The sequence below is a fragment of the Lithobates pipiens genome, unplaced genomic scaffold, assembly GCF_037356315.1.
Source record: "Lithobates pipiens isolate NorthernLeopardFrog02 unplaced genomic scaffold, aLitPip1_a1.2 Scaffold_25, whole genome shotgun sequence".
Lineage (NCBI taxonomy): Eukaryota > Metazoa > Chordata > Amphibia > Anura > Ranidae > Lithobates > Lithobates pipiens.
In genome coordinates this window covers 67,153,792-67,178,577 of record NW_027507787.1, presented here as the reverse complement: position 1 = coordinate 67,178,577, position 24,786 = coordinate 67,153,792, and the positions used below count along the sequence as shown (strand labels likewise).

The following is a 24,786-nucleotide window of genomic DNA, read 5'->3' as shown; positions in this document are numbered from 1 at the left end:
TCCCTATACCGCTGAAGGACTGCTGCAGTATAGGGCAGCGGTCAGCAGTGGTGCACGTCAACCCTATCTATTGTGGACCGATAGCGGTCCTTACAGAACAGCAGACTGTACCGCACTCAAGCCTATGTACCGTAGCACCCTATACCAAGTTACCAGTCCTTATAAGAACTTTTGTGGAACAAGCAGGTTGTGTGTTAGTGATTAGCAGACTGTACGTCAGTCCCTATACCGCTGAAGGACTGCTGCAGTATAGGGCAGCGGTCAGCAGTGGTGCACGTCAACCCTATCTATTGTGGACCGATAGCGGTCCTTACAGAACAGCAGACTGTACCGCACTCAAGCCTATGTACCGTAGCACCCTATACCAAGTTACCAGTCCTTATAAGAACTTTTGTGGAACAAGTGAGTTGTGAATGTTTAGCAGACTGCAGCAGAAGGGCAGCAGTCAAGTATAATATCCTTTCTATATTTGGAAGAAAGAATATTATACATGTACAAGCCTATTACTGTACCACTGATACCAGTCCTGAAAAGAACCTTTGTGGAACTAATAATAACAGCAAGTCTTTAAAATTACCCTCACTGCCTGACAACACTGCTTCCTTCCTGTCCCTATACAAATTGGCAAAAAAAGAGAACGATTAGTGGTTACTGGAACAGCTCTTTTGTGGACCTTGATAGTAACAGCTAATGATGATGATGATGATGATGATGATGAAAGACTAATCTGGCTGTCCCTGTAGCATACACCGTCCTTTCCCTTTCTCTAAACTAACAAAAGACACTCAGGCTGCTGCAAGAATCAGCAGCACAGCAAACCTATCAACACCTAACACCTATACCAGTCCTGAAAAGAACTTTTGTGTACCAAATAGCTAGTGGTTTATCTCTCCCTACTCCACACAGGAACCTGTCCCTATCTTAACAGAAGAAAGAATGTAAAATGGCCACCGGATCGGGTGTATTTATAGGTTAGGGGGAATGTACAAGTGTCCATGTGCTGTCATGTCTCAATTGGCTGTCCTGTATCACATGATAAACGTGTCACCAAAGGTTAAAGTTCTTGTATACATTAAACACGTAAGTCCGCCGCGGCGAACGACGGAAAAAGGCGTTCGAACGTGCGGACCGCGAATGTCGGAAATTCGCCGCGAAACGACCGCCGGGCGAACCGTTCGGCCATCACTAGTCTTGCATGCACATGGCCACACAATTGTTGGCCAACAAATACAAATGTAGTGATGTACTACGTTGTTTTTCAGCCCTTTAGCGCCACCCTTTGGGCTCCTTCTGTTAATTTCATTTTAATAGAAGTTTGGTGAGTGTTGATTCGCAATTTTCATTTCATGCTTTTCAATTTGTTTCTGAAACGGCCATTTGTCAAACAGACATGTTGTGGAATCGGTGGAGATAACATGTTATTTATTATTGGCCTTGGTGTTGTTGCTTTGACATAATTTTTATGGTTGAATAATGATTTGATTTGGTATATTTGCCATATTTTTGGATGCATCGAATGCATTTTTTGGTTAAGTTCTATTGGCAGATAGCATGTCTAATTTTATTTGTTTTCTTTTTTTAATGCACAATAAAAAAATGTGTAGAATAATACTTGGCTATGTGTTTTACTTCAAATGACAGTTTGGGAGTAGGCAGTTATATTTTAGAAAATACAATGTAAAATTAACAAAGGACACCAACATAGTCATATCTTTGATCTTATAAAATACGGGCTAATGGTGTTGTGGTAACTTGCCCAAAAAAATAAATAAAAGAGCATAATAATAATAATATTCTTGATGTCACTAGAAAAAAAAAGCCTTTGAAAATGTGTTTGCAATAACTCCATCAGTATCACCAGCAAAGCAGCTTCATTATTATCCCATTAAAGAAGAAGAGAATTGTGCGCTGCATTTGGAGATTTCATAATTTGCCACGTTACGAATGTTAATTCTTCATTACAAATGCTGGTTTACAAGACGGACCGTTTCCAGCTCATCCTTGCTTTCAAGAATGCGTGTTTGTACTCTGGACTTTTGTCCGACAGACTTGTGTACACACGCTGAGCAAATCCGAAAACACACATTTGCTTGCAGAAAATTTGAAAACCTGCTATCAAATATTTGTCCGCAGAAAATCCAAATTGTCCGATGGAGCATACATATGGATTTTCCGCCAACAGCCTGTCATTGAACATTTCCAGTCAGAAAGTCCGAACCCCTGTACGAGGTTTAAGGCTCCATTTATACTATGGACTTCTGGATCGCGGGAGGAATCGGCACGATTCTGCCTGCGATTCCAAAATGCCGCAAATGGTGGGGCACCCTTGTGATCCAGGTTACTTTCTATGGCACCCGAATCGTGGAGCGATTTTGCAGCGATTGTTGCTTGACGTTTAGTTTAGTTTCTCTACAAGGATGCAATAACATGTCAGGCTTTTTTTTGTCCTCGTTGTTCATATATATGAATTTATATATTGGTATAATAAATTAACACACCTAAGACATGAAACTGTAATTGTAGTTGTACATGATAAGCTCCCAATACCATATTTTGCCCATTCCCCCTCTCCTAAGAGTATTTTCTATGTAATTATACTTTTAGCTAAAACTAAATTACTGGTGTCGGAAGATAAACATTATTTCTAATCATATTTTGCCTGTCTTTTCATTGCAGTCTAAATCCGAATTCACAGTTGAATTTACTGTCAGTGACTCTGAGGGGGTATGTATGACTTTTTTTCATTTGATGACTTAAAAATGTATAATTGGTAAAGCAGGACAGGATAAGAAAGATGTGATAGTAAAGGTGGAGGAAAGAATGATTTATAATGATTTGTTCACAGTGGTCTCTGCTGGAACACACCGGAGACAGATCACCAATTAAAAGAAAGGTTGGGCAGGAAATGTCCTTTCTTAGAATTTTCTTCAGCTGTCCTTTTACTTTAAATATATATATGGTAATGTGATCTGGATAATGCCTGAAGTGAGGACAGTTTTGTTTCCTGTTTAACAAATTGAATTTTTTTTGACTGAATATAGTGAAAATGAATCTAATGCTGCCAATGCACTAATTGGTCTCTGCCAGCAATGTGATCAATTTAAATCAAGTGATTAGCGTATTGCTTTAAAATAATGATATGTTTTTTTTGAAGTAGGTTTTAGGATATTTAGAAATAAATACTATTTGTGGTAGGTCTCAAGATTGTCTTTAAAATTCTGATACCAGTCCACTAGAGAGTACACATAAAAAGCAGCACTAATTCTAGTGCGATACTCAAGTAGTGATAAGCGATAAACACCAGTGAAAAAGCTTTAAAAAATAAAATAAAAAATATGAAACAAAAAATGAGTAAAAAAGCCAAGATCTGAACTGTGTATGGGTAGGCTGAAAGTACCAAGTTGATCGATCAAGGAAGTATGCATCAAGTGCAATAGGAGCAGCCCCCTTGGACTGCCTGAAAACGCCAAGGGGGCTGCTACTATTGCAATTGATGCATACTTCCTTTTTCTGTATTTAGGATGTTGGCAGTTTCACACATTCAATTCCCTTAATCATTTTTTTTTTCTTGATCATGCGATCAACTCGGGTTACATCAGCCTAATGGATTTTCCATGAGATTTTCGCATGTAGAGAAACATAGGCACGAAGACTGAGGGGTAAGAGGTTGATGGGGTGGAGGTCACCTGGCAGGAACGTAAGAGCAGGAAGAGGGGAAGGATTGTTCAATGGTTGTGGTAAATGTTATGTAGAAAAACTCACAGCTATATATAGCACAGTGACATAGGTACCCAATTGTCAATAACATTAGGCAACTAGCAATTGTTCGAATTAGTCTGTGCACGTATATTCTATCCAATAAAGCCACATATTCCTGAAGGTGGAATGTGTGTTCTTTAAAGAGCTGGTAAGACTTTATGCTGCTTAATTTTTAACATCACACTACTATTCCTGTCTGTACTGCACTGTGTGGTGCTCATTGTAATATTAATGGCAGGCATTGAAGAGTGGCTATGAGGATTTAAAGGATAAGTTCACCTCTTTTTATTTTTATTTGTTCTTCTAAATTCCAGCACCAATATAGCATTCATGTACTTTTTTTGCAAAAATATTAAAGCATTCCATAAAATCTACAGACACGTACCTTACTGTCCTATATCCGTGATTCAAAATGTATCTATTGGTTCTGTCTTACATCCTTACAGACTGTAGGTCATGACACAGGAAGTAGTTGACCAGCTGACCTCATTAGCACACCTTACATCATCCACCCTCCCACTCCCAGCTGCATGTTTTTTAAATGAAATGCAATCAATAAGGCCCCTTTCACACTGGGGCGGTGCGGACGTCATTTTAGTAGCGGTCTGCGGCTGCTAGCGGGTGGTTTTAACCCCCCGCTAGCGGCCAAAAAAGGGTTAAAAGCACTGCTGCAGCAGCGCTTTGCCGGCGGTATAGCCGCGCTGTCCCATTTATCTCAATGGGTATGAGCGGTTTAGGAGCGGTGAATACACCGCTCCTTTCACCGCTCCAAAGATGCCGCTAGCAGGACTTTTTTCACCGTCCTATTAGCGCACCGCTCCAGTGTGAAAGGCGGCGTGAAAACTGCCCCAGTGTGAAAGGGGCCTAAGTGATCACCCCTCTCAATCAGATTGCATAGTGATTGGCTATCTTTATACAAGTATATAGAAGGGAGTGAACAGAAACACTCAGCTGTCAAGCCCCGTTCACATCTCTTCATAGTGGGAACTCGCATTCCCACATGCATTTTTGTTCTTTTTAGCGAGTTGGGGAGGTGTTTTGGAGCATTTTCACTCATCACTTGCCCCATAGAAGCTTCAAAACTTTTTTTCTTGAGCGGGGCTTGGTGCGTTTTTTTACTGCGATATTTGGTCCAGCGCATTTCTGAAATGCAAGAAAATGCAGAGATGTGAATGGAGCCTCATTGTTCTTATGTTATCGCACCAATTTCCATTTCAGGCCCCATTCACATGTAGCATAATGGCAGCACGCATTTTGTGGCTCATTTTTCCTGTGACACACATAGGGCAGCCTGCTGATTTAAATTGGCTGTGCTATGTGTGGCTTATGGGACATGTTGGCGTTTTGTGGGTTGTGTGTTTTTTACTGTGCATTTTGCAGCATTTGCCATTTGTTTTTTCACATGTGTGTTGTTAACAATTAATGGCACTGAAAGCGCAACTAGTTTTTACTTTTAGGTGTATAAAGGTGGCTATACACTACACAATCTGATTGTACAATCTCCTTCTGTGCATTTCCTTGCATTACAGAAATGCGCTGCAACAAACATCACAGGAAAAACACGCTCCGCTTTAAAAAAAAGTTCTGAAGCTTCTCTGGGGCGATTGCTGTGTGTAGGGCAGTCCATTCAGGTGGATGGGCTGCCCTATGTGTCATGAGTGAAAATGCTCCAAAACGCCTCCCTCACCCCCCCTCCAAAAAACGCATGTAGGAATGCAAGTTCCCGCTATGCAGAGATGTGAGATGAGCGGGGCTTGACAGCTGAGTGTTTCTGTCCACCCCCTTCTATGTATTTGTATAAAGATGGACATACACTATGCATTATGGTTATTTAGTGAGATGGGTGGTGACTGATTGTATTTAATTTAAAAAAACATGCAGCTGGGAGTGGGAGGGTGGATGATGCAGGGTGTGTGCTCATGAGGTCAGCTGGTCAACTCCTTCCTATGTCATGACCTACAGTCTGTAAGGACATGAGACAGAACCAATAGATACATTTTGAATCGTGGATGGAGGACAGTAAGGTGCATGTCTCTAGATTTTATGTATTTTTGCAAAAATTGTACATGAATGCTATATTGGTGCATAGGGGAGCTGGAATTTAGAAAAAAAAAAAAAAAAGAGGTGAAGTTAGTCTTTAAAAATGCCACATAAATGCTGCTTAAACACAGGTTATTGATTAACTTGTGACAGCCTGTGTTTTTTTTTTGGGGGGGGGGGTGGCAAACAACCACTCCCCGTTGGTTGGCTGCACCCCCTACCCCTGCTCTTACCCCATTGGTTGCAGGAGGGCGGGTGCCCATGGGTAGCAGGGGGCAGCGACCGGGTATCGGGCTCTTATGAGTGGTGGGTTGTGGGCTCCTATAGGCAGCGTGCAGCAGCCCCTGTGTCCTCTCTGTGTCAGGGCGGCTTCCGCTTCTGTGTCCCCCTCTGCTCTCTGGAGACAGTCGGTTCCAGGACTGATTGCCACAATTTAGTGGCTTCTACAGGTTTTTATTCATCACATGTTTGTGAGTAGTATTTTACTGTTTTTAATAATAAATTATCTTGGGATAATGAACAAGGCTGGTGCATCCTTTTTTTTATCTTTTGTGTGACTATTAGGATACCCCCTATCCTGAAGGGCAGCAAGGCCAAAGACACTATCCCCTGAGTCACTGATCGCCTGGCCATCGCACTTATGCGCAGTAGTGTTTGTTTGTGTCCAATAGGATCACCTGTTCTTTCAGCCAATCAGTGTCAAAACTCGCTTCCTGATTGGCCAGGAGGAGGTTCAGTGGTACAACAGCAAATATTGATTTGATGTTGTAACACACTTGTATCACACTCTATGCGACCCGAGTCCACCCTAAATTTAAGCCTATTAGAGCAACATTGCGCTACCAGAAATGGTGCATGCCCATTCATCATCAATAGCACAAGACATGCTAATGTTCCTCATCATCTGAAGGACCCTGCAACCACCTCCTGCCTAAGTAACCAGGGTTGGACAGTAGAGTTGGGAGCGAAGAGCTTTGATGGGGACCCCACTGCTGAGATATGGCTGGTACTGATGAGGAAGCCAATGTGCAGGTCGCTAGTCAGTGTTTGCCTAATTTTAATTGCACCTGTGCTGTGAGGTGGTCAGCACTACTGTTTACACTTTAACTACACTGTGGCCATGGAAGCAGAGGCTGGCACTGGGAGCAGCAGCTTTTGTTTATCTGGTTGCCAGACCCTCAATGGTCTGCACAAGAGAGCTCAGTGGGTCGCATGTTGATAACCAGTGACTAAACCTTTCCATTAACACTGAAGCTTCATTCCTAATCTAACTAAAAAATATGAACCCCTTTAATCATTAATGAAGCCTGGAAGGGGGTGGTCTTGACCGAAAGTTCAAGAACCGAAGTTACTATGACCCTTGTCACTAAGACACAAAGTGAGGGGAAATTCAAAACTTTAGAGTTGTCCCCAGAACAAAATGTAAGGTGATGTAATGTAAGGGGAAATTTTTCAAAAGGAAAAGAAAAGAGGAACTCCCCTCACTTTGGATTATGTCCTTTAACTTTTTGTTGCATCTCTTGTCAGAAATAGAACTGAAATTTCCCCAATAGTACATGCAGAGCAAAAAATAAATTGACGACAGGGGTTGTAACCCTTCTCTATTGTATCCTAAACTAAAAAATATTCTTGGCTATACATACACTTTTTAACTATTCCTTATTGTATCTGAAATGTAAAAAAAAAAAATAGTTTTGCTTAAGACATACATTTAAGGCCTTTTTATAAAGGTATTTTTTTTTAGGTTGAAATAACAAACATGTTATACTTATCTGCTCTGTGCATTGGTTTTACACAGAGTGGCCCCAAACCTCCTTTTCCAGGGGCCCCCGCTGGTGCTCTAGGCTCATCTCTTTTTTTTTTTTTTTTTTGTGTCCTCATAGCAAGCTGCTTGCTATGGGGGCACACCTGTGGGCTCAATCCCAGGTTGGGCTGCGTGAGTCTGTCGACACATACAGTGTGGCTCAGCATTGCCCCCCGCTCTCTGCTCACAGGATTTGATTTACAGCAGCAGGTGCCAATGGCTACCGCTGCTGCCTTTGTGAGCAGAGAGAGAGAGAGAGAAGAGAGTGGCTGCAGATGGACACACTGCTGGATTAAAATAAGTATGGCCCCTTTCATACTGGGGCATTTTTCAGGCGCTACAGTGCTAAAAATAGTGCCTGTATAGCAGCATCTTTGGAGTGGTGAAGGAGAGGTGTATTCACTGCTCCTTCACCGCTCCTACCCATTGAAATCAATGGCGCGGCTATACCACCAGCAAAGCGCTGCTGCAGCGGTGCTTTGCAGGTGGTTTTAACCCTTTTTCAGCCTCTAGTGGGGGTTAAAAACTGCCCCACTAGTGGCCAAATACCGCTGCTAAAACGACGGTAAAGCTGCACTAAAAATAGCACTGCTTTACCGCCGACGCCGCTCCCGCTCCAGTGTGAAAGGGGCCTATAAGCCCAGGTTCACACTGACAGCGGGACAGCATTCCCGCATGTCAGTTCCAACTTCGGGGGTGATTTCGGAGACATCTGTGCGGGTTACTGCACAGATGTCTATACAAATCGCACCCCAAAGTCACCAAAAGTAGTACAGAAACTACTTTTGGGAATCGAGGTGGCGTTGCATCAATTCGGACGGTGCCATGGTCAAATTGCATGCCAAATCACATACAATGTGAATCTAAGCTAAAGAGAGGTGAGGGGGCGATACAAACTTTGGGACATTTTTTACCATAATGCAGGGAATGCATTAAGATACAAAATATCCAGTCTTTAGAACCACTTGAATTTAAGTACTAAAATGTTGTATTATGGTACCAGAAAAACAGCATATGGCAGAATGTGGTTGAAAAAAACTTGTCTTCTTAATCCTCAGGTCACAAAAATGAAAGCGAACATACAAGTTGGTGATGTCAATGACAATGCCCCTACCTTCCATGGACAGCCATACACAGTGCGCATTGCTGAGGTATGTCTTTAATGTTTCTGTTGTTAAAAGATAACAGTTTATGGCTCCCAGCCAGGTATTATATTCTATATTAATTAATAGTTACTATACATCACTTTTTTTATATTATTATAAACCCTGAACAAAGTGCTATGATGTAACCAACATAAACAGATGATCAAGGTGTGTTGACCATGCATTTGGTGCGTGTTCCATGCATTCAGATTAAATGATTTGGCGGAATAAAAACAAAACCTGAATTGATCTCAAGCTGGCCTGAAAAAAATAAAGAAAGTATATAGGATGCCATTGTTCACCTGCCCTTTTGAAAAAACTAGAAAGATGTCAGTCGCATTAATCTAATGGATTCAATACATTCTGACTTATTGACCTGTAGAGATAAGTTCAGGTGTGTTCAAATCCTAGTCCAAACCCACCTGAGCTATCCCTCTGTCATGTGCACTGTGCTAATTATAAGTGGTCAAGGCATTCTCTGCCCTGTAGCTGCATGTATACAATGGGCATGTATGCACGCTAGGGATGAGCCAAACAACCCCCGGTTCAGTTTACAGCAGAGCATGCAAACAGGTGAATAATTTGTTTGAGCACGCGAGCAAACACCGTTAAAGTCTATGGGACACGAACGTGAAAAATCAAAAGTTATAATTTTAAGGGATAATAGGCAAGTTATTGTCATAAAAAGTGTTTGGGGACCTGGGTCCTGCCCCAGGGGACATGTATCAATGCAAAAAAAAAGTTTTAAAAATTGCCCTTTTTTCATTAGCAGTGATTTTAATAATGCTTAAAGTGAAACAATAAAAGTGAAATTGATAAACAGGTAGAGCATTTTGGGATAGGAGGGATTATTACGGTGCCTGTCATTCAAACCAATAGACAAATGTTTGTTAAAAAAAAGAAATATATAGGAATTTTTATTACAACGTGATAACAATGTATTCCATTCAAAATACAGTAAGACACAAAACAAAACAAATGGTTAAAATACATATGGGAAGCACACATAATATATGTTGAATAGGGCCGAAGATGGTGGCGGACTTAAAGGTGCTGTATGGTCAAATCATCCCTACATGGTTCACCATTACAATGGCTTCTTCAGGGGAAATAGAACTTGACCAATAAAAAGCTATAAAGAATAACAAACAAAATATTAGTGGATTTGGGTTAAGTGCTGCATGGCTATTATATAAAGGCAATCACGTGAAATTGATCAAAAAAAACGCAATTAGATGGTATATCAACATCAAATCAAATAGGTGCATACCTACCCCAGACTTTACCCTCAACGTGAGATGAGCGTAGCAACCCCCCAGATGGAAGGCACCCCAACCTAAGGACCACCTTGTTGTGACTGCAGGGGGCAAAAAAGGCAGCCAATAACCCTGAAACTAAAAAGAAAAAGGGGACAATAACACATTCAAATTATACAAGTAAATAAACACCCCCATAAAAGGAGTAATAAATTGGGGCCAACATGGCCTCCATATGTACCAAGTTGGTTAATGAGAAAGATATATGAGACGGGGACGTCGGAAACAGTGTTGATTGGTAAAAGTAAAAGAGAGTGAATGATTCCCAAATTTTCAAAAGAAAGAAACGTGGTAACTGTAATCAAAAAGTAAAAAAAGTTTATAGTGGATGTGAAAAACGGGGAAGGCTCACTTATACACTGTGTCCGATAAGCCCTTTAGATGCTTACCTCTTCCAAACAAAGGTTATAGGTCTATGCTGGATTGAGATGATCCAGCAATGTCCAAAATAACATCAATGTTGAAATAGTGGGAGTCAGTCACATAATATGCCTTATAATTGTAAAATCCCTATGTTGAAAATGGAGGAAAAAGAGAGAGAGAAGACAACCCAAATTAAGTTCCACTGGACAAGCTGGGAGGGTGTGGAACGGACCCTTCATGCACCGCAAACTAACCTTGTTATAACCGAGGAATCACATCGGCGTCCCCACAGAGCCAGCACTGAGTGTCTGGCTTAAGTATCTTAAATACCCCCCACTCACTCGGCGTACATGCATCATCGCCGAGTGAGAGCGACAGACGGCGAAACTGCGCATGTGCCCAGTACACAATACAAGCCTACACTCCCCAGTCATGCGCGTCACCATGGCAGCAGCATAACAGCCGAGGGTGTAGGCAGAGACAGGCACATAGTCTGATAGAAGGGAAAGGGTATAGAGATACCCAAGGAGAGTGGTGGATACAGGTTGTGTAGCGGGGACTGGTATGCTACCGGAATATCGACATAAACGGGCCTAGTCTCCACAACACTAGACCCTGGGTGTCCATACAGGCACAGGTGGTAAGGGGGCCTCCCAATCCGCGGAGCCGACCCCTAATACATCAACACAAAAAAAATAGGAGGGAAGGCTGGAGAAGAACGGACCACCCGACATGATAGAGGAGGGAGAGGAGAAAAGGGAGAGAAAAACAAACTAACAATAATAGTATACCCAAACTAGGAAAAGGTCTGAGCTTGGAGTTCTCAATCTTTCCAAATCATTAACCTTAATATTAATTGTTTAATTAAAGCCATGCAGCCACATAAGCCCAACCCCTCAAAAAGGATATTGGCAATAGATTCAATATACATAAATTAATTATAATGAAGAATGCAAAAATCGATATATATTTATCTGTTGTAGGAGGTCCGCATAGATTTGTTGTTAAACTAATAATTTAAGTTTATTAAACTAATATCACAGTATGAGATTATTTTGAAGAGTCTCAATTGAAATCACATCCATAGAACATGGAAAAAGAAAAAAGAAGAAATCCAAATTGATATACAGTAAATAATCAAGAATTATGTATAAAAATATTAAAGCGGGAGTCCACCGGGACTCCGCGTTTTTTTTTTTTTTTTTAAAAGCCAGCAGCTACAAATACTGCAGCTGCTGACTTTTAAATAGTGACACTTACCTGTCCAGCGCGCCCGCGATGTCGGCACCCGAAGCCGATCGCTCGCTCGTCTATCGGGTCCTGCCGCCGCCATCTTGGGTATGGGAATCAGGAAATGGAGCCTTTCGGCTTCATTTCCCGGTTCCCTACTGCGCATGCGCGAGCCGCGCGGCGCAATCCGGACGGTCCCCGCTGCCTCTGGGAGCTGTGTGTTTCCCAGCAGGCAGCGGGGCACTTGCTGAAGGGGGCGGACGCTTGCGGAAAGGGGCGTAATGTACGCCCCTTTCCGCAGAGAGCTAGCCCGGAAGTGGGTGCAGTTACCTGGATTATCCAGGTAACTGCACCCCCCTCCCCCCTGAAAGGTGCCGATTGTGGCGCCGGAGGGGGGGGGGGGATTCCGATGAGCGGAGGTCCATTTTAGGGTGGACCTCCGCTTTAAGTAGATTACAAGGGTGCCTGACAAATATATATATATATATGAGTAGGTTGAGATGGAAACCTAAGACTCACATATACAGTGGGTAGCTTTGGCAAGCTGTTCCTTAGAGAAAACACATGGAGAGCGAGGGGAGGAATTTACAGAAAAGATTTAAAGCTAACGTATTCGTTTAATCCTCTTGTTTCAAGTTGTAGTAAGGTGGAATCAATCTTTCCACCTCAGACATTTATGGGTACATGCTCGAGTGCAGAGAATCGCACCATACTTGGATCGAAGTTGTGTTGATGACCAATATGTCTGTTGAGAGCAGTTGTACATGAACATTTAAGTACTGGCAGCATATGGTCTCCTTTAAATTTCGTACCTGGGGGGTGTCTATAGTATACCTTTAAAGTGGCGCATTTTTCCCATGTTTAGAACAGTCCCTGCACAAAATGACATTTCTAAAGGAAAAAAAGTAATTCAACCACTTTCAGACCAGACCATTTTGATGGCTTAAGACCAGACCACTTTTTGCGATTCGGCACTGCGTCGCTTTAACTGACAATTGCGTGACATGGCTCCCAAACAAAATTGACGTTATTTTTTTTCCCACAAATAGAGCTTTCTTTTGGTGGTATTTGATCACCTCTGCGGTTTTTATTTTTTGCGCTATAAACAAAAAAAGAGCGACAATTTTGAAAAAAACACATTATTTTTAACTTTTTGCTATAATAAATATCTCCCAAAAATATATAAAAAAACATTTTTTTTTTTGGTCCGTGGGTGGAGCGAGAGAAGATGAATGGACTTTGTGGGACATATTTATTTTTTAATAAAGGACTTGTCCCAAGATGTGTCTTGTGTTTTTTTTTTAACATTTTCACACGTCTTTTGTGAAATGGTAGGGATACAATGTACCCATTACCATTACAAATGGGGGGCGGGATCTGGGGGTCCCCTTGTTAAAGGGGGCTTCCAGATTCCGATAAGCCTCCCACCCACAGACCCCCACAACCACCGCCTAAGGGTTGTGGGGAATGAGGCGCTTGTCCCCATCAACATGGGGACAAGGTGCTTTGGGGGCTACCCCAAAGCACCCATCCCATGTTGAGGGCATGTGGCCTGGCATGGTTCAGCGCCCCCCTCTTTTTCTGTGGCCTGCCAGGTTGTGTGCTCGGATAAGGGTCTGGTATGGATTTTTGTAGGGACCCCATTTTTTTTTTGGGCGTGGGGTTCCCCTTTAAATCCATACCAGACCTGAAGGGCCTGTCATGGAATTTGGGGAGACCCCCACGCAATAATTTTTTTAAATTTTGGTTAGGGGTTCCCCTTAATATTCATACCAAACCCAAAGGGCCTGGTAAAGGATTTTTTGGGGGACCCCCATGCCGTTTTTTCAATTACTTTTATCTGTATTGCCGAGACCCGACGATTCATTATAACCGCGAGTAGTTTTAAATGACTTTTTTTTTCTTTAGAAATATCATTTTGTGCAGTCCGTTCTGAACACGGAAAAAATGTGCCACTTTACAGGCATACTATAGCCACCCCCCAGGTACGAAATTCAAAGGAATATTTCACTTTTATTGTTTCACTTTAAGCATTATTAAAAGCACTGCTCCTGAAAAAACGGACGTTTTTTAAAACTTTTTTTTGCATTGATACATCATGTCCCCTGAGTCAGGACCCAGGTCCCCAAACACTTTTTATGATAATACCATGCATATAAGCCTTTAAAATTATCACTTTTGATTTCTCCCATAGACTTTTAAAGGGTGTTCCGCAGCTTTGGAATTTGCCACAAACACCCCAAATTGTTCGATATTTGGCGCTCAGGCAAACACCCGATGTTCGAGTCGAACTTGCGTTCGACTTGAACATCGGGCTCATCCCTAATACGCGTGATTGCAGGGTTGAAGAATGCCCTGGCTGCTTTTGATTGGTTAAGGACAGTGATCGATTCCTGGCAGGATCACTCAGGTGGGTTTGGACTAGGATCCAAATACACCTGAGCTCATCCCTACTGACCTGAAACAACAAATCAAGTTCAAAGCTTTGGCACTCTTTCTTTTGTGCTTTTTTTTATTTTTTATTATTTGGTCAAAAAATTCAAGAAAATAAAAAATTCTGGCAGTTCTCAATACAAGTTTATTCTCAATACAAGTTTCCTTGAACTGATCTGAAATCCTTGTCTACACACCCCTCATGTTTTATAGCAAGGATGCATGAAAAAATCCTTAAGCTCTGTCACTACAGCCCCTCTATTGCTTAAAGGGTGTCTTTTAAAGAGAAATTTGACCATGAAAAAGTATAGAATATTTCCATAATTTTGCTCTTGTTTCCTCCTCCCCCACAGTTCTCTAGTTCCCAATCCACAATCCAGGGCCATGCTACAACACTCACACCTGCAAGTATCACCAACATAGCATTAGGTATTTACTGTCCAGATGCGCACAGGCATCAGACAGTGGGCTAGAACCGTGATGCTGAATAAACAAGAATAAAGATTTTTCTTTTGGTGATAGAGAAATACGATCTTGGTATTTGTAATAAGGGCCTTACGACACTTCTACTTGTATTGTGTTCTCCTTTTACATATATTGCATTTTTAGTCCTCAGCTATTCCACAAAACCCACAAGTCTTTCCCATCAAAAATCAGACAATATGCAGACATAATAGGACTCTTCTCAGGAGCTTTAAGTATTGTAAACAAGCTTGCCTAATGATTTTCTAAACTACGTAATTTGGGTACCCTAAAATCAAGTTCACCTTAAAATAATCTCTACCTTTTGGCTGAATATCCCTTTTTACATAAATAGTATGACCAAAATAATACAGCCAGCACTAGAGGGAGTTTGGAGCAGAGTTTTCATTTCTCTTCTATTATTTTTATTTATCCATCCCGGAAAGGACTGTTCACAAAGCATTTGTGGTGTTAGTCAAATTGCATCATACAACTAAACTAATCAGGGAAGTGGCTAAATAGAATGCTGGACATTCAGTCTGTGCCTGATTAGCAGGTTAGTGTCTCTAATAATGCCCTGCAGATTTTTTTGGTTTCTGTCTGACTGCTAATGCCTTAGATTGTTCTTCTAAATTGTTCGGACTGCATTTGTGCTAAGCTTGACTGTGCTTATTCTGATCACCACTCTGTAACCTCTGCTGTTTTCAGTCATTTCCCCATTTAGTTGTCTGGAACCAGACTTTTTATTTTTTATTTTTTAGGATCAGTCCCATCAGGTAGCTAACTCTGCTACTATCTACTGTTTGTTCTGACCATCTGTCCATAGACTTGCACCGCTCTAACATCTGCCCCTGCCTTTTAGTCAGCTGTCGACCTTGGTGACACAGTGGGTTTGCTGAACTCTGTGACATCTGCTTTAATATATCTCCAAAAACCATTTAACTCCTCATTTATGGGGTCCATGTGTGATGTGTGCAACCATGGCAGTCATCCAGTTATGGTTAAAAAATTAACAACACAGGAAAGCAAAAAAAGGGGACAAATGAGTAAATTGAGAAAAATTTAAGTCACACAAAAGTATTGTATGTACAAAATGCTACTAAGGCAAGCTTAACTTACATTGTTCTCAGATGACATTGGGAAGTTGCTAGAGATCTGATTTACTTGTCTTTTACATTTACAGATTGGCAAAGTATTTAAGAAGATCCTTTATTTTAAGATTAATAAGGCAGTGTTCAGACACTTATATTTTTTTTGTTTTTGTACCATATTTCTCACTGGACCTGTACCAACCAGGTTGCTGTTTAGCTAGATCAGTGGCTGCTCAAATATACTAGTTCCTAGTAGGGGAAGGGAAGTGTGAAAACTGGTCTTGAATCGATTTTGAAGTCAATTTTAAATCAATTTTAAATTAAATGAAGCATTAGTCAGTTGCCTTGGTTGATATGATTTTTATTCCATTTATTAGTTTATGACAAACATTTTTGCATACAACAAGCTAAAGCTTTAAAATCAGTTAAACACACTGGACAACAAAGATGTTGCTTCCTGAACACTTGGGTATATCTTACAGATTTTTTGACTACGAAAATAACCTGTAATTTACTCTATCACATAGCGTTTTATAGAAATAATCTTTTATTTTTATTTTTTTCTTATACATATTTTAAGGTTACTTTTTGCTTGTGTTATAAAATGGTTTGTGTATCTCATTCATGCCCAGACTTGAAGTCAGGACACATTGCATAACATGTGTGGAACTGGCACTTTTTGGGCCAGCCTAGGCATGCTTAGGCTGAATAGATGCTGTCTGGAAGGCTATAAAAACAGCTTGCATGCACAGATGCTGCTCATTTTGTTGATATCTATGTATTTTGATGCACTTGTTTCAAGGCATAGCATTATCTATGTACATGTAATTTACATAACAAGGCAAGTTATAGACTTGCTATAGGACAATTGTTCACTGGCTACATTTGTGGTAAGTACACGTTTAAGCCTCAAAGATTCACCATGACTAAACTTGTTAAGAAAACATGTGAACTGTACTTTCATTGTAAGACCTCATGTACACTGGACATTTTTACAGCTGCTGTTTTTGGATTCAGACTTTTTTTTTCCTGCAGTTAATAAACTTATGTTATCTGCGTGCATGTGTCCATGCACACATAGGCTGTTATCAACAGTTTTTGGAAGGGGCGTTTACTAACTGGAAAAAAACCCATAACTAGTGAGTTGTGAGAGGAGTTTTTCAGCTGTGAAAAATGCATTAACTATGAAATAGTTAAAAAAGCTGGAAACAGTTTTAAAAAATGCCAAAAACACACTGAAAATCGCAGCTATCCTGTGTTTATCTGTGTTTTTGAGCCATAAGCTTTTACGGAAGTATAGGTTTGCTAAAAAGCTGAAAAACACTACAACAAAAACTCTGAGAAACTAATGATGATCAAGAATTTGTTGTGCGAGATGTGATGTTGATTTTAGAGCTTGGCACAGGGGAACACAAAAGCCAATGCTTTTTGCTGTCCTGATGATATAGTGAAAACAAAATGATCATATGACAAACTTTTACTTCTGTCTGACTAATGTCACTAAAAAAGGGAAACCAATTGAAACCCCATTCTGCATTCAGCTATGAGACCAGTGGCACGTGATAACAATCTGTCAGTACTCAGGCCACCAGAGAAATGGAGCTTACAGGAAACAGACAAATATATTGCGATGCACCAGCCAGGCATGGACAGTGACAGCGATCAGGATTTTGAACTGTGTATGTCTGATAAGCCTCATCTCATAACACGATCAAATTTAAAGGACCTGGTCAGGGACTTGGGTTTGTCAAAATCAAAAGCAGAACTACTGAGTTCAAGACTGCAAGTATGGTGTTTGCTACCATAGGTATGAAACTTTCTGTCTTTCGAAACCACCAAGATGATTTATTACATTTCTTTGCACAAGTTGACAACCTGGTTTTCTGGACTGACATTGATGGTTTATTAACAGCCTTGGATTGTGAGCATGACCCACTAGAATGGCATCTCTTTGTTGATTAGTCAGTGTTAAGCCTCAAGGCTGTCTTGTTATACAATGGCAATATACACCCTTCAATACCTATTGGATATGTTTCACACATAGAAAATCATGGAACTGTTGAAGCACATCCAGTACACCGAGTACAACTGCATTATCTGTGAAGATCTAAAAGTGATGGCTCTGCTGCTTGGAATGCAGCTTGGATATACAGTACCAAGTACTGTTGTTGCATATACAAATTGGACAGTCATTCAAGAGAGCTACCTTACATTAATAAAAGAAGGCGCTTTGAAAGAACTTGGTTTCAGGACAGAGAAACATGGCACATGAACTACATGTTGACCTGGCAAAGATATTTTTGCCTCTGCTTCACATAAAACTCGGACTGATGAAAAATGTTATGAAATTGATGAAAAGTTACAGTGAAGGTTTTTCGAGACCGATGTTTGCAAGAAAAACTGATGTAAATTAAGTAAATGAAGGCATTTGGTGGTCCACAAATCAGATATGTCACCAGTGACACGTAGCTTAAAGATCAGTTAGTGGAGGCAGTGAAAATAGCCTGGAAAGCATTTAAGGATGTTGTTGAGAAGGTTCTTTCCAATTACAGTGCACCAAACTACCTTTCAGCTGGTTGATAAACTTCTTATAGCATATAGGACCATGGAATGCAAAATATCATTGAAGATTTATTTTTGCATTCATTTTTTTTTTTGGGGGGGGATTTCTTTCCTGAAAATCTAGGTGCAGTCAGTGGCAAACATGGTGAAAAAAAAAATGCCACAATAGAAAAATTGTATCAGGGCAAGTGAAATCCATCATTTCTGGTTGGCTGTTCTTGGACAAACCAGAAATACCCCAGACAATTGAGTACAAATGAAAATGAGCAGCAAAACACCTTTAACCCTGTTGAACTCATGTAACATGTCAGAAACATGTGATTGTATACATTGTAAAGATTAAATGCAAATTTCATATTTCTCAAACTTCCTATTTTAAAAAGTCATTCTGAATTTATATTGGTGTTAAGTTTGGAGGGGTCTATCCTAATCAAATCAAAAGTTTTTCAGGAAGTAAAACATTGGAAAAATTGTTGTCTAGTGATATTTGATATATGCAACTGTTTCTGAACTTATATTATTAGTAGTATTTTTCAATAATGCGCGGAGCATATTTTCAGTTAGGTGACTGTGACCCTCTGTAGAACTTACAATATGCATCCTTTTTAAAGAATTTTCCTACTCAAAACAATACTCAAAACAATATAACATTGTAGATCTTGCTGTATGTTTAGGGATGTTGTCTTGCTGGAGAACCTCCAACCCAGTCTCAAGTCCTTTGCAGACTCTAATGCCCTATACACACGATCGGAAATTCCGGCAGAAAAAGTCAGATCGGATTATGTTGTCGGAAAATCCGATCGTGTTTGGGTTATATCAGACTTTTTTTGATGGAATTTCCACCGGAAAAAGTTTGAGCTGGATATAAAATTTTCCGACAACAAAATCCGATTTTTTTCCGATCGTGTGAGAAAATTCCGACACACAAAGTGCCACGCATGCTCAGAAAAAAATTGGAGATGAAAGCTATTGACTACTGGCCTCTATGTAGTCCCGTCGTACATTGCTCTAAGTACGATCCGATTTTCCGACAACTTTGTGCGACCGCGTGAATGCAAGACCAAAATCCGTTGGAAAAAATCTGACAGATTTTGTGGTCAGAATGTCTGACCGTGTGTGGGGTATAACAGGTTTTCTTCTAGGATTTCCCTGTATTTGACTCCATCCATCTTCCCATCAACTCTGACCAGCTTCCCCGCCTGAAGAAAAGCATCCCCACAACATGACATTTTTCATGGTGGGGATGGTGTGGTCAGGGTGATTAGTTAGTGTTAGGCCGCGTACACACGCGCGGACTGTTCGCCCAACTTTGTCCGCTGAACAGTGTTTGGGCGGACAGTCCGCTCGTGTGTGGGCTTTCAGCGGACAGTTTCAGCGGACAGTTTGACGAACAAGGTTTTACGGAATTTCCGAAAAACTGTCCGCTGAAACCTTGTTTCAGCGAACAGTCCGCTCGTGTGTAGGCTTGTTCGTCAAACAAAGTTGCGCGCATGCTCAGAAAGGATTTTCACGCCGAAAGTTATAATGCAGTGTATAGGACATCGTATTTTTCGTCCCGTCGTACGTGCCGTTCACGTCATCGCGCACGGTTTCAGCAAACTGTTCGTTCGTCGTGTGTGGCCATGTCCGTCCATGCTAATTTTGAGCGGACTGTTTGCCGAAACTGTTGGACAGACAAAGTTGGGCGAACAGTCCGCCCGTGTGTACGCGGCCTTAGTTTTCTGCCACACACAGTTTTGTTTTTAGGCCAAAAAGTTCAGTTTTGGTCTCATCTGACCAGAGCACCTTCTTCCACATGTTTGCTGTGTTCCTCACATGGCTTCTTGGGAAACTGCAAACAGGACTTCTTATGACTTTTTCAACAATGGCTTTCTTCTTGCCACTCTTCCATAAAGGCCAGATTTGTGGAGCGCACGAATATTAGCTTACCTGTGGACAGATTTTCCCACCTGAGCTGTGGATCCCTGCAGCTCCTCTAGCGTTACCATGGCCCTCTTGTCTGCTTCTCTGATTAATGCTCTCCTGCCAATTCAGATGGATGACCATGTCTTGGTAGGTTTTCAGTTGTGCCATACACTTTCCATTTTCAGATGATGGATGGAACAGTGCTCTGTGAGAGGTTCAAAGCTTGGGATATTTTTTTTTTTTATAACTTGACCCTGCTATAAACTTCTCCACAACTTTATCCCTGACCTGTCTGGTGTGTTCCTTGGCCTTTGTGATGCTGTTTGTTCACTATAGTTTTCTAACAAACCTCAGAGGGCTTCACAGAACAGCTGTATTTATACTGAGATTAAATTACACACAGGTGGACTTTACTATTTAGGTGACTTCTGAAGGCAATTGCTTTCACTAGATTTTAGTTAGGTGTATAAGAGTAAAGGGGGCTGAAAACAAATGCAAGCCATACTTTTCAGATATTTATTTGTAAAAAATGTTGGAAACCAGTTATTTTCCTTCTACTTCACAATTATGTGCCACTTTGTGTTGGTCTAATCACAAAAAGTCCCTATAAAATACATTTATGTTTTTTTGGTTGTGCCCTGACAAAATGTGGAAAATTTCAAGGGGTACGAATACTTTTTCAAGGCACTGTATGCATATGCAGAATTTCTTGGATTGGTTGGATTTATGAATTGCAATGTTTTGGTTATAGCTTCACTTTTTAAGAGACGCTATAGAAAAGTGTGGTTTTACCCCATAAAACTCCAATGTGAGATTTGGTGAAGGTGAGGCTCAGACAAACTGAATTCTGATCTTTCTAGGAAAGAGATGTATTTCTGACGTCTGTTGTTATTTATCTCTCCTAGAATGAATTTAATATTTCAGTATAGGGCCATTTTAATGGGCAACTCTAATTTGTTTCATTTTAAAGTGTAATAACTGGCACAGGGCAGCTATACAGATGCAGTGATTGACCCAGATTGCCATGATATAATTACTTAACAGTTTGTGCCAGTTTAATTGCAACTGCTTCTCTGTTCAATGTGGATCATAGATGTGTGCTTTCTAAACAGGCTGTCACTGTATGCTATCATACTGGAGGATGCATTACTTGTGGGGCATCTCATTACTATTCAGTAAATGGATTTCTCACCATGGGCTTTCATGATCGCAACATCATCTTCAGGTGTCGTTTTGGTAGAATGGACAACAAAGTCTTACTTAGTAGTTTTATATTACTTGCTATGTTCCTCTTTACAAATAAACCAACAGAACATTCCCTTGGATTTGCAGTAAATATGTAAAGTAATGGTCTCATTTTCACTGTACTGTAAATTTTAAGACAACATAAATAGGATACTTAATCAGATTATTATTTTTTTTTTTTAACCCTCTTTGAACATCTAAATTACTTAATAAAAATGTATTACTTCATAAAAACCTAAAAAAAAAAAAAAAAAAACTCAAACAAAAAAGCTATCCTATACAATATTTGTGGTTATACATTAAGGACAGAGACATACTTGTAGCTGAGATATTTTTCAGATGTTCATTATTTTCTGTGGCAATTTGCTGATTGCTACAGTTAGGCCGGCCATAGACTGAAAGAATTTCTTTCCTGCAACCATGGGTTGCAGAAAAGAAAAGCTCTTGATTCCCCCATCAACACAGACAGTATTGACAGGGGAATCTCTCCCTTGGTGCCATTGTATTCTCCCATTTTATACCAGCCACTAGCAATAATCGTATGTAAAATCCAGCAGATTGTTTTACCCAAGTTGATCTATCAGCCTGCCCATACATGGTTTGAATTTTGGCTGACTCCTGCTGAACTGGCCAGGATTCAAACTGTCTATGGGCCAGCCTTACTGCAGTAGCAGGCTACAGTGCTATGTAGCAACAACTTGCTGTTGTGTCATGCTCCTCAGCAGCTGCATTGAATACCATGAGTAGGCTGGCTAGCTTCACATTCTGCCAAAAAGTTGCACTTGATTTTAATTCAAATTTTCTTTGTAACAAAACCGTAGCCCCATACATACTATTAGTTTTTCTGCTGAGATTTTCCTTCAGATTTACCAAAACCATATAATATGAGGTCAAACCTTAGGGGTTTCAATATGTATGCAATTGGGCAGGCCCTTGCACTACACGGTTTTGGTAAACTTGAAGGAAAAGCTCAGCAGAAAAACTGATAGTGTGTATGGGGCTTTAAGAGTAATTCTGTAACTGCTACAGATTGTGTTTACAAATTGGCTCAAGTGAAATATACTTAAATGTGTATTTCCTTGGCTTTCCATAGAGGTGGCTTTTAATAATATTGCAGGATGCAGATGCCCACATTTCTTCTGAATCCCTATAGTGTACTTATGCTGGAACAATATAATATGTCAAGTACACCTTTCCTAAACTTTTTTTTTTTCTTTAGTCTAAGGTCTCATATACACTGCTGCTGGTAAACGGACATTCAGAGGCAGTTGGCTGCTTTTTTCAGCTGCCCCTGAACTCATCCAATGTTCTCTTATGTGTACATGTACACAGGTTAGTTTTAATGTCGTTTTTAGGTAGTTGCGTTTAGAGGCTTTTCTTAGAAGGCAAAAAAATTAGTTCATTTACCGAAGTTTCCGATGTTTCAGATGCTAAACGCTGCTCCGGCATTTAGCAGTGTTTCTTTTACAGGCGTTTTTCATTTTGGGCTATTTTGAAAAAAAATAAATGTTTTTCAAAAGCTTCTAAATGCAAACGCCTCAAAACGCAGCATGTAAATGTGGCAAAACGGACGTTTTAAACGTGGGTTTTTATCCGTCAAGTTAAATCGTTTAGGAGAGGTTGTAAAAATGTCCTATGTACATTAAACCTAAGAACGTCTGTCAGATTAATTTTCATTGTTTGTCCTGGTGACCATTGTCTCCAATACAGATACAACATTTTTGAGTTGTCGCAGAAGCAGGAGGCAAAGGTAAATCTTTTGTTACTGACATCCTTTTTGGCCATTAGGGATGATCAGAATGTACCCGAATTAGGTTTGAGGCGAGTTTGGTGAACATATCTAAAGTCTGGGTGCCAAATCGGAACCCTATTGAAGCCAAATGTTAGAAAAAAATTTTTTAAGAGATTGTCAACAAATGGCATAGGGTCTGTTCACTACCCTGGGGAGCATGTACCAAAGCAAAACAAAAAGATTAATACTTTTTATAAATACAATTTCAAAACAATAAAAATTTCAAAGCACAAAATGCTTGCATGCAGAGGTGAGCACATAATTAGGTATCACATGCATATGTAAACCGTGTCCATACCACACGTGAGTGTGAACGTTATAGCAAGAGCAATAATTCTAGCTCTAGACTTCCTTTGTAATTCTAAACTGGTAACCTGTAAAACGTTTTAAAGGATCTCCCATGGAGATTTTTAGGTATTGTAGTTTGTCGCAAATCCACAAGCATGCGCAATTTTAAAGCATTTACGCAGCGTAACATCATCTTTAATATTTTACCAAAAAATTGGGTTATATAGTCGGGGGCTTTTTTGCAGTATATTTCATTAAAGTGGATTAAAAAATATTTTAAGTCACTGCGCAAATACCATGTGACATAAAAAATTACAACAACCACCATTTTATTCTCTAGGGCCTCTGCTAAATAAACACAGATACTGTTTCAGTGCCTGGCTCCACTCTGCTTAATATATGATGCCCAAAAGCCAACAAGCTGCATGCAGAAGACTGGCCGCCTACATGCGGCCTGCATGTTGGGCACCAAGGCTCTAACTACTACTTTTGCTGAACAGCTTGGTCTGCTGAAAAATAAGACTTATGCCACATACCCACGACCAGGCTTTTTGACAGCAAAGGTCAGACGGAACGAGTCCGTCGGACAAATGGATCGTGTGTGGGCTCCATCGGACCTTTGCTTGCCAAAAATCCGGCGGACTTTAGAAATAGAACATGTTTTCAATTTTCCCACCGGAACTCCACCAGACTGAGAAATCCGTTTGTGTGTGTATGCTAGTCCGATGGACAAAAACGGACGATAGGGCAGCTATTTGCTACTGGCTATGAACTTCCTTAGCCCTTGTACACACGGTCGGAGATTCCAACAACCAAATCCGTCTGATTTTGTCAGACGGATCTTGTCCGAAACTGTTGCATACACACGGTCGGACAAAGTTGTCGGAAAATCCGATCTTTCAGAACGTGATGACGTAATTTTGTTACGATGGAACTACGTTCAGACTAGTAGCCAATAGCTTTGATGTAAGAATTTGATCTGAGCATGCGTGGCACTTAGTCCGATCGGAATTCTCTACACATGATCGGAGTATGTCCGATCGGAGCATTTTGTCGGAAAATATTTCCGGCAAGTTGGAAAAGTTGGTCCAACGGATATTCCGACGGAAACAGTCCGATGCAGACCACACACAAACGCTCCGATCATACACATTCCATCGGAATCTCCGATCGTGTGTACAAGGGCTAATTCTAGTCCGGTCGTATATCATCACGTTCGAATCCGTCGGACTTTGGTGTGATTGTTTGTGGCCAAGTCCGTTCATTCAGAAAGTCCATCGGAACGCGCCAATAGTCCGTCGGACCTAGTCCCTCGAAGTCCAGTCATGTGTACGCGGCATCACTGGTGAAT

At 40.7% G+C, this 24,786-nt stretch overlaps 1 protein-coding gene across 2 annotated transcripts in view; it reads left to right on the top strand.

The window, feature by feature from the left end:
- The window catches only part of CDH23 (cadherin related 23), a 1,769,196-nt gene that overhangs the window by 440,501 nt on the left and 1,303,909 nt on the right, over positions 1-24,786 (top strand). For both annotated transcript variants that reach the window (XM_077454574.1, XM_077454575.1), the window contains exons 5-6: positions 2,677-2,724; positions 8,662-8,754. In XM_077454574.1, coding sequence (XP_077310700.1) covers positions 2,677-2,724; positions 8,662-8,754 — 141 coding nt within the window. The remainder of the gene's footprint in view (positions 1-2,676; positions 2,725-8,661; positions 8,755-24,786) is intronic.